The 15,064-nt window shown below is 43.1% G+C and overlaps 1 protein-coding gene across 1 annotated transcript in view; it reads right to left on the reverse strand.

Annotated features, from left to right (window-relative positions):
- The window catches only part of LOC143781744 (alpha-1-antitrypsin-like), a 58,508-nt gene that overhangs the window by 12,590 nt on the left and 30,854 nt on the right, over positions 1–15,064 (reverse strand). Inside the window, exons 2-3 of the mRNA XM_077268521.1 lie at positions 12,638–13,276; positions 11,674–11,944 (exon numbers count right to left, since the gene is read on the reverse strand). Coding sequence (XP_077124636.1) covers positions 11,674–11,944; positions 12,638–13,271 — 905 coding nt within the window. The 5' untranslated portion in view covers positions 13,272–13,276. The remainder of the gene's footprint in view (positions 1–11,673; positions 11,945–12,637; positions 13,277–15,064) is intronic.

Raw genomic sequence — 15,064 nt, forward strand, 5'->3', positions numbered from 1 at the left:
CAGGAGGTGATTCGCTTCCTTGTGCTGCATAATTTGCATGATGTTGTAGTTTTGGGTCTACCATGGCTGCAGGCCCATAATCCAGTTTTGGATTGGAAAGCTATGTCTGTGTCAAGTTGGGGTTGTCAGTGGATTCATGGCGATGTCCCTTTGGTGTCAATTGCTTCTTCCACTCCTTCTGAGGTCCCTGAGTTTTTGTCGGACTACCAGGATGTATTTGATGAGCCCAGATCCGGTGCCCTGCCTCCTCATAGGGATTGTGATTGTGCTATAAATTTGATTCCTGGCAGTAAGTTCCCTAAGGGACGACTTTTTAATTTGTCTATACCAGAACATGCTGCAATGCGGAGTTATATAAAGGAGTCTTTGGCGAAGGGACATATTCGCCCATCCTCCTCCCCTCTTGGTGCAGGATTTTTTTTTGTGGGCAAGAAGGATGGTTCTCTGAGACCTTGTATAGATTATCGTCTTCTAAATAAAATCACGGTCAAATTTCAGTATCCTTTGCCATTATTGTCTGATCTGTTTGCTCGGATTAAGGGATCCAGTTGGTTCACCAAGATAGATCTTCGTGGTGCGTATAACCTTGTGCGTATCAAGCAGGGGGACAAATGGAAAACAGCATTTAATATGCCCGAAGGCCATTTTGAGTACTTGGTGATGCCTTTTGGACTCTCTAATGCTCCTTCTGTGTTTCAGTCCTTTATGCATGACATTTTCCGAGACTATCTGGATAAATTTATGATTGTGTATCTGGATGACATTTTGGTCTTTTCTAATGATTGGGAGTCCCATGTGAAGCAGGTCAGGATGGTGTTTCAGGTCCTGCGTGATAATGCTTTATTTGTGAAGGGCTCAAAATGTCTCTTCGGAGTACAGAAGGTTTCCTTTTTGGGTTTTATTTTTTCTCCTTCTACTATTGAGATGGACCCAGTCAAGGTCCAGGCTATTCATGACTGGACTCAGCCTACATCTGTTAAGAGTCTTCAGAAGTTCTTGAGTTTTGCTAATTTTTACCATCGCTTCATCGCTAATTTTTCTGGCATGGTTAAGCCCTTGACGGATTTGACCAAGAAAGGTTCTGAAGTGACTAATTGGTCTCCTGCGGCAGTGGAAGCCTTTCGGGAGCTGAAGCGCCGGTTTTCTTCAGCTCCAGTCTTATGTCAGCCTGATATCTCTCTTCCTTTCCAGGTCGAGGTGGATGCTTCTGAGATTGGAGCAGGGGCTGTTTTGTCACAGAGAAGCTCTGATGGCTCTGTGATGAAGCCTTGTGCCTTCTTTTCAAGAAAGTTTTCGCCTGCCGAGCGGAATTATGATGTTGGTAATCGGGAGTTGTTGGCTATGAAGTGGGCATTTGAGGAGTGGCGACATTGGCTCGAGGGAGCTAGGCATCGTGTGGTGGTCTTGACTGATCACAAAAATCTGATTTATCTCAAGTCTGTCAAGCGCCTGAATCCTAGACAGGCTCGTTGGTCGTTGTTTTTCTCCCGTTTCGATTTCGTGGTCTCGTACCTGCCTGGTTCGAAGAACGTGAAGGCTGATGCCCTTTCTAGGAGTTTTGTGCCTGACTCTCCGGGAGTTTCTGAGCCGGCTGGTATCCTCAAAGAGGGAGTGATTTTGTCTGCCATTTCCCCAGATTTGCGATGAGTGCTGCAGAAATTTCAGGCTGATAGACCTGACCGTTGCCCACCAGAGAGACTGTTTGTCCCAGATAGATGGACCAACAGAGTTATTTCCGAGGTTCATTCTTCGGTGTTGGCAGGTCATCCTGGGATTTTTGGTACCAGATATTTGGTGGCTAGGTCCTTCTGGTGGCCTTCCTTGTCGCGGGATGTGCGTTCCTTTGTGCAGTCCTGTGGGATTTGTGCTCGGGCTAAGCCTTGCTGTTCTCGTGCCAGCGGTTTGCTTTTGCCTTTGCCTGTCCCGAAGAGGCCTTGGACGCACATTTCCATGGATTTTATTTCAGATCTTCCAGTATCTCAGAGAATGTCTGTCATCTGGGTGGTGTGTGATCGTTTTTCCAAAATGGTCCATTTGGTGCCCTTGCCTAAGTTGCCTTCCTCCTCCGATTTGGTTCCTTTATTTTTTCAGAATGTGGTTCGCTTGCACGGCATCCCTGAAAATATTGTGTCTGACAGAGGATCCCAGTTTGTGTCCAGATTTTGGCGGATTTTTTGTGCTAAGATGGGCATTGATTTGTCTTTTTCGTCGGCCTTCCACCCTCAGACGAATGGCCAAACCGAGCTAACTAATCAGACGTTGGAAACTTATTTAAGATGTTTTGTTTCTGCTGATCAGGATGATTGGGTGACTTTTTTGCCATTGGCCGAGTTTGCCCTTAATAATCGGGCTAGTTCTGCTACTTTGGTTTCGCCTTTTTTCTGCAATTCTGGTTTTCATCCTCGTTTTTCCTCGGGTCAGGTTGAGCCTTCTGACTGTCCGGGGGTGGATTCTGTGGTGGATAGGTTGCAGCAGATTTGGAACCATGTGGTGGACAATTTGAAGTTGTCACAGGAGAAGGCTCAGCGCTTTGCCAACCGCCGTCGCGGTGTTGGTCCCCGACTTCGTGTTGGGGATTTGGTATGGCTGTCTTCTCGGTATGTTCCTATGAAGGTTTCCTCTCCTAAATTCAAGCCTCGCTTCATCGGTCCTTATAAGATTTTGGAAATCCTTAACCCGGTGTCTTTTCGTTTGGACCTCCCAGCATCGTTTGCCATTCATAATGTGTTCCATAGGTCTTTGTTGCGGAGGTATGTGGTGCCTGTGGTTCCTTCTGTTGAGCCTCCTGCTCCGGTGCTGGTTGAGGGCGAATTGGAGTACGTGGTGGAGAAGATCTTGGATTCTCGTATTTCCAGACGGAGGCTTCAGTATTTAGTTAAGTGGAAGGGCTATGGTCAGGAGGATAATTCCTGGGTTGTCGCCTCTGATGTTCATGCGGCCGATTTGGTTCGTGCCTTCCATGCGGCTCATCCTGATCGCCCTGGGGGTCTTGATGAGGGTTCGGTGACCCCTCCTCAAGGGGGGGTACTGTTGTGAACTCTATTTCTGTGCTCCCTCTTGTGGTCACAAGTGGTACTGTGTGAGTGCTGTCTTTCTGCAGGTTTGTGACTGGCATCAGCTGTCTCGTTATCTGTGGGCTGGTTTTCTATTTAAGCTCACTTGGACTCTCAGTCTATGCCTGCTGTCAATGTATTCAGTGCTATTCTGATTCCTTCTGACTACCTTGCTACCAGTCTCTTCAAGAGAAGCTAAGTTTCCGTTTTGTTCATTTTTTGATCATCAGTGTTCAATATGTTTCTTGTCCAGCTTGCTAATATGTGATTTCTCCCCCCACACCGTTAGTTGGTGTGGGGGTTCTTGAATTCTCAGCATGGATATTTTGTAGGGTTTTCTGCTGACCTCACAGCTCTCTATCTGTCTTCTGCTATCTAGTATTAGCGGGCCTCATTTGCTGAATCTGTTTTCATTCCTACGTGTGTCTTTACCTCACCGTTATTACCGTTAGCACGTTCACCGGCTACCTTTAGTGTGTTTGGATAGGATCAGGATTGCGGTCAGTCCAGTTACCACCTCCCTAGAGCTTGTTCTATACTTAGTAACTTAGCTAGTAGTTCTGTGATCCCCAGCCACTGGGATCATAGCAGTCTGCCTCCCATTACAGTTGTCCTCCACTCAACAAAGCTGAGCCTCAGTTTTCATCTGATGTCAGATATTAAACTGCATTTGCCCTACCTTGTTTGGTTGGGCCTACTAACAGTGTCTGCCACAGCTTGGTGTTCTCCTCCACTGAACAAAGCTGAGCTTCAATCTTCAGGCTTTCGGCCTATAGGAAATTTTAAACTGCATTTGGCCTACTTGTTTGGTTGGGCCCTAGTAACGGTGTCTGCCGCTCCTTGCTTGTCTCCTCCACTGAATATAGCTGAGCTTCAATTTTCAGGCTTTCGGCCTATATCAGATATTAAACTGCATTTGGCCTACTAGTTTGGTTGGGCCCTAGTAACGGTGTCTGCCGCTCCTTGCTTGTCTCCTCCACTGAACAAAGCTGAGCTTCAATCTTCAGGCTTTCGGCCTATAGGAAATTTTAAACTGCATTTGGCCTACTTGTTTGGTTGGGCCTTCTAATGGTGTCTGCTGCTGCTTGGTGTTCTCCTACACTGAACAAAGCTGAGCTTCAATCTTCAGGCTTTTGGCCTATATCAGATATTAAATGGCATTTGGCCTACTAGTTTGGTTGGGCCCTACTAACGGTGTCTGCCGCTCCTTGCTTGTCTCCTCCACTGAACAAAGCTGAGCTTCAATCTTCAGGCTTTCGGCCTACAGGAAATTTTTTAACTGCATTTGGCTTACTTGTTTGGTTGGGCCCTACTAACGGTGTCTGCCGCTCCTTGCTTTTCTCCTCCACTGAACAAAGCTGAGCTTCAATCTTCAGGCTTTCGGCCTACATAACACATGAAACTACATTTGGCCTACTAGTTTGGTTGGGCCCTAGTAACGGTGTCTGCCGCTCCTTGCTTTTCTCCTCCACTGAACAAAGCTGAGCTTCAATTTTCAGGCTTTCGGCCTATATCAGATATTAACCTGCATTTGGCCTACTTGTTTGGTTGGGCCTACTAACGGTGTTTTCCGCTGCTTGGTGTTCTCCTCCAATGAACAAAGCAGTGCCGCCTGTTTACTCCTGTTACCAATTTTGAACTGCATTTAGCCTACTTTATTCTTTGGGACTATATCTGTATTTCCTCCTCATCCTGCCCATTGCCCAGCCACTGCTAGATGAGTCTTCTGGTACATTGACCCAGACTACTACATTCCCCTTGCACTCTACACAGCCAGAATCTAACCCTGCTGAAAGTCAGGTTCACCTTCCCGCATACTATACCACCTTATATGGGGACAAAGAGGAAGGTGCAGATGAAAGTGCAGGTTCCTTCATCAGGTGGGGGAGCATACTCGTTGGAGACGTCACTGGCACAGGGCCCCTCATAGTACGCAAAAGTGTCTCTGCCGGTGGGAGGCACCCCCGCTGTCAAACACACCGCCGTACTTTGAGGGGCCCTGTGCCAGTGCCAATGCGAACAAGTGGGCCCCCCCCTGCTTGCTTGGGATCACAGCACTTGCAAAGTTTTAATACTTACCTCTCCCGGCTCCACCACCGTGACGTAGTTCCCGTTTCCTGGGCCCACAAAAAACTTGAGCCAGCCCTACCCCCCTCCCCACAACTTTAGCCAAATGACCCCCAATTTTCAATGCCTAACTATTATTATAAGGTAAATTAGGATTTACAAGCTTAAGTGACAAGAATTGATGTTTTTGACATTAAAATGGGCACTGTTGGTGTTTTCCTGTCCTCCACTCACTGCCGACTTTGATTCCCCATTGACTTACATTGGGTTTCGTGTTTCGGTCGATCCCCGACTTTTCGCGATAATCGGCCGATTTCACTCGACCCGACTTTTGACAAAGTCGGGTTTCGCGAAACCCGACTTGATCCTAAAAAAGTAAAAGTCGCTCAACCCTATACAGGATGTAACTCAGGATCAGTAATGTAATGTATGTACACAGTGACTGCACCAGGAGAATAGTGAGTGCAGCTCTGGGGTATAATACAGGATGTAACTCAGGATCAGTACAGGATCAGTAATGTAATGTACAGTATGTACACAGTGACTGCACCAGCAGAATAGTGAGTGCAGCTCTGGGGTATAATACAGGATGTAACTCAGGATCAGTAATGTAATGTATGCATACAGTGACTGCACCAGCAGAATTATGAGTGCAGCTCTGGAGTATAATACAGGGTATAACTCAGGATCAGTAATGTAATGTATGTACACAGTGACTGCACCAGCAGAATAGCGAGTGCTGCTCTGGAGTATAATTCAGGATGTAACTCAGGATCAGTAATGTAATGTATGCACACAGTGACTGCACCAGCAGAACTATGAGTGCAGCTCTGGAGTATAATACAGGATGACAACTCAGGATAAGTAATGTAATGTATGCACACAGTAACTGCACCAGCAGAATAGCAAGTGCAGCTCTGAAGTATAATACAAAATGTAACTCAGGATCAGTAATGTAATGTATGTACACAGTGATTTCTCCAGCAGAATAGTGAGTGCAGCTCTGGCGTATAATACAGAATGTAACTCAGGATCAGTACAGAATCATTAATGTAATGCATGTACACAGTGACTGCACCAGCAGAATAGTGAGTACAGGTCTGGAGTATAATACAGGATGTAACACAGGATCAGTACAGGATCAGTAATGTGTGTATACAGTGACTGCACCAGCAGAATATTGAGTGCAGGTATGGAGTATAATACAGGATGTAACTCAGGATCAGTAATGTATGTACACAGTGACTGCACCAGCAGAATAGTGAGTGCAGCTTTGGAGTATAATACAGAATGTAACTTAGGATCAGTAATGTAATGTATGTGCACAGTGATTTCACCAGAAGAATAGTGAGTGCAGCTCTGGAGTATAATACACAATGTAACTCAGGATCAGTACAGGATTAGTAATGTAATGTATGTACACAGTGACTGCACCAGCAGAATAGTGAGTGAAGCTCTGAAGTATACTTTAAAATATAACTCAGGATCAGTACAGGTTCAGTAATGTATGTACACAGTAACTGCACCAGCAGAATAGTGAGCGCAGCTCTGGATTATAATACAAATTGTATTTCAGGATCAGTACTGGATCAGTAACGTAATGTATGTGTACAGTGACTGCACCAGCAGAATAATGAGTGCAGCTCTGGAGTATAATGCAGGATATAACTCAGGATCAGTACAGGATCCGTAATGTAATGTATGTACACAATGACTGCACCAAAATTATAGTGAATGCAGCTCTGGAGAATTATAGGGAATCTAACTCAGGATCAGTAATGTAATGTATGCACACAGTGACTGCACCAGCAGAATACTGAGTGCAGCTCTGGAGTATAATACAAAATGTAACTCAGGATCAGTAATGTAATGTATGCACACACTGGCTGCACCAGCAGAATAGTGAGTAGTGAGTGCAGCTCTAGAGTATAATACAGAATATAACTCATATTCAGTAATGTAATGAATGAATACAGTGACTCTACCAGCAGGATAGTGAGTGCAGCTCTGGAGTATACTTCAGAATATAACTCAGGAACGGTACAGGATCAGTAATGTATGTACACAGTTACTGCACCAGCGGAATAGTGAGTTCAGCTCTGGATTATAATACAAAATGTAACTCAGGATCAGTAATGTAATGTATGTATACAGTGACTGCACCAGCAGAATAGTGAGTCCAGCTCTGGAGTATAATACACGATGTAACTCAGAATTAGTACAGGATTAGTAATGTAATGTATGTACACAGTGACTGCACCAGCAGAATATTGAGTGCAGCTCTGGAGTATAATACAGGATGTAACTCAGGATCAGTACAGCATCAGTAATGTAATGTATGTACACAGTGACTGCACCAGCAGAACAGTGAGTGCAGCTCTGGAGTATAATACAGGATGTAACACAGGATCAGTACAGGATCAGTAATGTGTGTATTCAGTGACTGCACCAGCAGAATATTGAGTGCAGGTCTGGAGTATAATACAGGATGTAACTCACGATCAGTAATGTATGTACACAGTGACTGCACCAGCAGAATAGTGAGTGCAGCTTTGGAGTATAATACAGAATGTAACTTAGGATCAGTAATGTAATGTATGTGCACAGTGATTTCACCAGAAGAATAGTGAGTGCAGCTCTGGAGTATAATACACAATGTAACTCAGGATCAGTACAGGATTAGTAATGTAATGCATGTACACAGTGACTGCACCAGCAGAATAGTGAGTGAAGCTCTGAAGTATACTTTAAAATATAACTCAGGATCAGTACAGGTTCAGTAATGTATGTACACAGTAACTGCACCAGCAGAATAGTGAGCGCAGCTCTGGATTATAATACAAATTGTATTTCAGGATCAGTACTGGATCAGTAACGTAATGTATGTGTACAGTGACTGCACCAGCAGAATAATGAGTGCAGCTCTGGAGTATAATGCAGGATATAACTCAGGATCAGTACAGGATCCGTAATGTAATGTATGTACACAATGACTGCACCAAAATTATAGTGAATGCAGCTCTGGAGAATTATAGGGAATCTAACTCAGGATCAGTAATGTAATGTATGCACACAGTGACTGCACCAGCAGAATACTGAGTGCAGCTCTGGAGTATAATACAAAATGTAACTCAGGATCAGTAATGTAATGTATGCACACACTGGCTGCACCAGCAGAATAGTGAGTAGTGAGTGCAGCTCTAGAGTATAATACAGAATATAACTCATATTCAGTAATGTAATGAATGAATACAGTGACTCTACCAGCAGGATAGTGAGTGCAGCTCTGGAGTATACTTCAGAATATAACTCAGGAACGGTACAGGATCAGTAATGTATGTACACAGTTACTGCACCAGCGGAATAGTGAGTTCAGCTCTGGATTATAATACAAAATGTAACTCAGGATCAGTAATGTAATGTATGTATACAGTGACTGCACCAGCAGAATAGTGAGTCCAGCTCTGGAGTATAATACACGATGTAACTCAGAATTAGTACAGGATTAGTAATGTAATGTATGTACACAGTGACTGCACCAGCAGAATATTGAGTGCAGCTCTGGAGTATAATACAGGATGTAACTCAGGATCAGTACAGCATCAGTAATGTAATGTATGTACACAGTGACTGCACCAGCAGAACAGTGAGTGCAGCTCTGGAGTATAATACAGGATGTAACACAGGATCAGTACAGGATCAGTAATGTGTGTATTCAGTGACTGCACCAGCAGAATATTGAGTGCAGGTCTGGAGTATAATACAGGATGTAACTCACGATCAGTAATGTATGTACACAGTGACTGCACCAGCAGAATAGTGAGTGCAGCTTTGGAGTATAATACAGAATGTAACTTAGGATCAGTAATGTAATGTATGTGCACAGTGATTTCACCAGAAGAATAGTGAGTGCAGCTCTGGAGTATAATACACAATGTAACTCAGGATCAGTACAGGATTAGTAATGTAATGCATGTACACAGTGACTGCACCAGCAGAATAGTGAGTGAAGCTCTGAAGTATACTTTAAAATATAACTCAGGATCAGTACAGGTTCAGTAATGTATGTACACAGTAACTGCACCAGCAGAATAGTGAGCGCAGCTCTGGATTATAATACAAATTGTATTTCAGGATCAGTACTGGATCAGTAACGTAATGTATGTGTACAGTGACTGCACCAGCAGAATAATGAGTGCAGCTCTGGAGTATAATGCAGGATATAACTCAGGATCAGTACAGGATCCGTAATGTAATGTATGTACACAATGACTGCACCAAAATTATAGTGAATGCAGCTCTGGAGAATTATAGGGAATCTAACTCAGGATCAGTAATGTAATGTATGCACACAGTGACTGCACCAGCAGAATACTGAGTGCAGCTCTGGAGTATAATACAAAATGTAACTCAGGATCAGTAATGTAATGTATGCACACACTGGCTGCACCAGCAGAATAGTGAGTAGTGAGTGCAGCTCTAGAGTATAATACAGAATATAACTCATATTCAGTAATGTAATGAATGAATACAGTGACTCTACCAGCAGGATAGTGAGTGCAGCTCTGGAGTATACTTCAGAATATAACTCAGGAACGATACAGGATCAGTAATGTATGTACACAGTTACTGCACCAGCGGAATAGTGAGTTCAGCTCTGGATTATAATACAAAATGTAACTCAGGATCAGTAATGTAATGTATGTATACAGTGACTGCACCAGCAGAATAGTGAGTCCAGCTCTGGAGTATAATACACGATGTAACTCAGAATTAGTACAGGATTAGTAATGTAATGTATGTACACAGTGACTGCACCAGCAGAATATTGAGTGCAGCTCTGGAGTATAATACAGGATGTAACTCAGGATCAGTACAGCATCAGTAATGTAATGTATGTACACAGTGACTGCACCAGCAGAACAGTGAGTGCAGCTCTGGAGTATAATACAGGATGTAACACAGGATCAGTACAGGATCAGTAATGTGTGTATTCAGTGACTGCACCAGCAGAATATTGAGTGCAGGTCTGGAGTATAATACAGGATGTAACTCACGATCAGTAATGTATGTACACAGTGACTGCACCAGCAGAATAGTGAGTGCAGCTTTGGAGTATAATACAGAATGTAACTTAGGATCAGTAATGTAATGTATGTGCACAGTGATTTCACCAGAAGAATAGTGAGTGCAGCTCTGGAGTATAATACACAATGTAACTCAGGATCAGTACAGGATTAGTAATGTAATGCATGTACACAGTGACTGCACCAGCAGAATAGTGAGTGAAGCTCTGAAGTATACTTTAAAATATAACTCAGGATCAGTACAGGTTCAGTAATGTATGTACACAGTAACTGCACCAGCAGAATAGTGAGCACAGCTCTGGATTATAATACAAATTGTATTTCAGGATCAGTACAGGATCAGTAATGTAATGTATGTGTACTGTGACTGCACCAGCAGAATAATGAGTGCAGCTCTGGAGTATAATGCAGGATATAACTCAGGATCAGTACAGGATCCGTAATGTAATGTATGTACACAATGCCTGCACCAAAATCATAGTGAATGCAGCTCTGGAGAATTATAGGGAATCTAACTCAGGATCAGTAATGTAATGTATGCACACAGTGACTGCACCAGCAGAATACTGAGTGCAGCTCTGGAGTATAATACAAAATGTAACTCAGGATCAGTAATGTAATGTATGCACACACTGGCTGCACCTGCAGAATAGTGAGTAGTGAGTGCAGCTCTGGAGTATAATACAGAATATAACTCAGATTCAGTAATGTAATGAATGAATACAGTGACTGTACCAGCAGGATAGTGAGTGCAGCTCTGGAGTATACTTCAGAATATAACTCAGGATCGGTACAGGATCAGTAATGTATGTACACAGTTACTGCACCAGCGGAATAGTGAGTTCAGCTCTGGATTATAATACAAAATGTAACTCAGGATCAGTAATGTAATGTATGTATACAGTGACTGCACCAGCAGTATAGTGAGTGCAGCGCTGTAGTATAATACAAAATGTAACTCAGGATCAGTACAGGATCAGTAGTGTATGTACACAGTGACTGCACCAGCAGAATAGCGAGTGCAGCTCTGGAGTATAAAACAAAATGTAACTCAGGAGCAGTACAGGATCAGTAATGTAATGTATGTACACAGTAACTGCACAAGCAGAATAGTGAGTGCAGCTCTGGAGTATAATGTGAATCAGTTCTGTGCATTGTGAATGTGTACAAAGAAATCCTATAGATATTGTTACTAGTGATGAGCGAGTGTACTCGTTGCTCGGGTTTTCCCGAGCACGCTCGGGTGATCTCGAATGATTTACAGCTACTAGCCTGCTTGATTACATGTGAGGATTCCCTAGCAACCAGGCAACCTCCACATGTACTCAGCCTGGCTAATAGCTGTAAATTATTCAGCTAAGGCGATGAAAACTTAATCTCCGAACACTAACAAATACTCGGAGACCACCTGAGAGTGCTCTGGAAAACCCAAGCAACGAGCACACTCGCTCATCACTAATTGTTACCTTGGTTTCATTGCTTTGTTGTATGCCTCTTCTGAGACATACTGAAGAGCTTTTTCAGCATCATTCAGCTTCCCCATCTCTGGTAAGGCAAAAATTGCAGAGGTGTTTCCTTTGTAGGGGACTTCGACCAATGTGCATCCAATCTCAGGCATATAACCCGTGAGATACTCTCCTTGTCTGCTCATCATCTGCACCTTCACTACTGTGTTCTCATCCACATGGAAGTCTTCTTCTCTGGTATGATCTACGTTGAAAGCGTGCTCCCAGGATCCTACAAGAAATCCCACAAGTATTTCACTTATTCCTTATATAGCATTTGCTACATTTCTGCAGTTTTTAAACTTTCAAAGTTTTCATTCTTTCTCTATTTGTATCATGGTGATGTGAAATTTGTTGTGTTTCCTTACAAATAAGTGATGCCGCTCTTACATTTCTTTATCCAGATTTTCAGATGCTATAAAACTGATACTTTTCTTTTAGAATAGGTCATTAAGTCTGATCTCCAACGGTCTCACTCCCACCTCCCTCCTTGAGATTGCAGCACTCCAGCCTGAGTCATTGTTTACCAGGCACGGTCCTTTTCTTTTAATAGTGCCCAATCCAACAGTTCAATCACTTGATTGGGACTGATCTACAGCACAAGGAATGGTCACTACCAAATATACAGGACAATGCCTGGTAAACAAAGAGAACGCAGCACTCAACAGGGCAACTTGGCCTTTTTCATTCAGCTGATGAAGGTGAAGGGAATTCAACCTCCATAAATTACTAAAACGCCTTTAATGAGAAGGAGCCCAATAGGAAATTTAAAAAATGTTACGATCCTTTGTCTCCTTTTGCTGCCTATTGAGCTTTGCTATGGTTTTTAGGGGAAATAGGGGCTTCCCTGTCTTTTGACCCCCATGCCAGCCTTTTATGATACATTCGCTTCCTAAAATCAATGGATGATCGTTTTCTTCCTTACCTTTGAAGAATATTGTGTTGGTGATAGCCAGATCTGTCATCGGATCAATATTATCCAAAGGAGCTTTAATTTTCCCATTGGTCTTCTTCTCCACGTAACTATTGATTTGTTCTAAGGCTTCTGGTTTTTCGAAGTTGATGGGCATGACGTCCGATTGGTAGTACTTTTGGGCGTCGTCTAGGAACTTCTTTATAAGATTCTGCTTGGAATCGATGAACAACACGATGGTGCTGTCCAACTGAAGTCCGCTTTTCAGTTGCTTGAAGATGTTTTGAATATTTTGGAAGCCTTTGTGGATCATTTCATCTGATACTGAGGATTTGTTAAAACCAATTCCTTCATGGATCTGACTGAGGGTCTTGGACTTGGCACCAAGTGAGAGTAAAGCAAATGCTTTTGCGATACTCAATGGAGATAAAAGCAAGTTGTCATGAGGGTGAGCAGCAGCCAGTTGGTAATTGATCTTGTAGTAGAAATTGAGGATTGCTGTGGATACTTTGAGCAAAGCTTCTGGGTCAATGTTGTGTTGGTGGCCATCGTGGTCATGGTCATCATCATGTGGTCCACCATGGTGTCCACACACAAATGCACAAAGCAGAGCTTGGCTGAAACACAGGAAAACGAAAAGCTTCATTTTCTCTGAAAAAGACAATAATTCATTATAAGTATGTGAGCCACTATATTTCTCATTAATTACTTTATGTTCAAGGCTTGATGTACAGATTAGTGAACAAAGCTCCTACTGTATTATGGTCGCCGCTGATACCCCAAAATCATGTAGCAAAAAGTAATCAAAGCATGATATGTGCAAGAGTAAATAAATAGGGGAGGTTTAGTTTGAAAAAGGCTATCATGGAGGAACCCCGAAAAAATGTTGATATTAAAATATAACAAAATGCAGTTAAAAGGGACAAACAACAAATATAGAAACAAACACCATACTGTAAAGTGCACACTGCATTCACCCTATGGGCAGTCCCTGACCCGTACACCTGCCTACCTGCAGAGGTTGGCACCCTAGATGAAACAGTACGAGAATGGCGCCCCCGCTCGTCAGCGACTGGCCCTATCTGCTCTGAAGTGCCCTATAGATAAGTGATGGCTAATATACACTAATACCATCATGGTTGGGTAGACAGTACTGTATTTGGACAGCCAGAGAAAAAAAGGAAGATGAATGGGAAAGCAGGTGTTTAAAAGGTCAATGTGAAGGTGACTCACCATGTATAGTTATGATAGTTAATATATGATAAAGAATGTGATAAGTGACCCCTCTGAGCTGTACCTGAGCTGAAGACCTGCCTATACAGTGGAGGTTGGCATCCCATTTGTCAATGGATATGGCGCCCCAGCTCCACGATGGCTGTCCCTGGGAAGCCCTGATCAACACCAATCCCAGGAGCCAATAATGATGAGTGGAAGCAGAAAGTGGCAAAGATGCCTGCAACAGCTAAATCCCCACAGTGGTGCAGTGTGGGTCAAATCCTGTCTATTTAAGAAAAGACATGTCTGTATGGCATATATGATAACATAGAAACAGCCAGAGGAGGTACATAACAATCAGATGTCATGTGACCTCTACACGTTTCGCCACATGGCTCATCAGGAGGTAAGATAAGTTGATGCTGCATGGTGCCACAGCAAACTCCTTCATTTATATACACATGGTATGGCCTTATAGTGTCTCCCCCAATGAGGTACAAAAATTAGAAAGTCAGAGGTAAAAGTGAGAGTAAAGGGCACAATTAACCATGCCTCTCATCAAGGGGACATTATACGGCACTCATGAAACGATATATGTACCTCACAAAAAATGTACTCGCCAGGCAAAAACAACCCCACACATACGTCCATTGATAGAAAACTGAAAAAAAAGTTATGCATCTCAGAAAAAGGTGACATAGACCAAATTTATTGAGTTATTATTTTTTTAACTGTTTTTTTTTTTTTTTATAATCTTTTTTCACCAGGTCACAGTCAGTTTTTGTTCTAATGTTATTCCCACTGCTCCTCTGGGTATGCCAATCTTTCTTTTATTAAAATCCGCCATACGGCTCCAGAGATGTGGGGCCTCTTTATTTAATGCTAATTTCTGTGGTGCTTTCCAAGTGGGCGTGACTCATAAGATTTTTTTCTGGGGGCGTGTCTTAGGCCACTCTGCATAACTTCCATGTGATTGAGCACTGCCCTCTTGATAAAGACCATAAAAATCAGCACCAAAAAAAAGACACATATCTTTGGAAACATGTTGGATTTTAGAAAAAGGAAAAAATGCAATACTCAGCGGGAATTATGCATGACAAGAACCTGCTTCCTATTGACCTGGTCCTCTTTAACCCCTTCACGACATGCCCTGTACTAGTACGGCGCATGTCGTGTCTCCCCCTTTGATGTGGGCTCCGGCGGTGAGCCCACATCAAAGTCGCG

The sequence above is a fragment of the Ranitomeya variabilis genome, chromosome 1 (genome assembly GCF_051348905.1).
Source record: "Ranitomeya variabilis isolate aRanVar5 chromosome 1, aRanVar5.hap1, whole genome shotgun sequence".
NCBI classification, from domain to species: Eukaryota; Metazoa; Chordata; class Amphibia; order Anura; family Dendrobatidae; genus Ranitomeya; species Ranitomeya variabilis.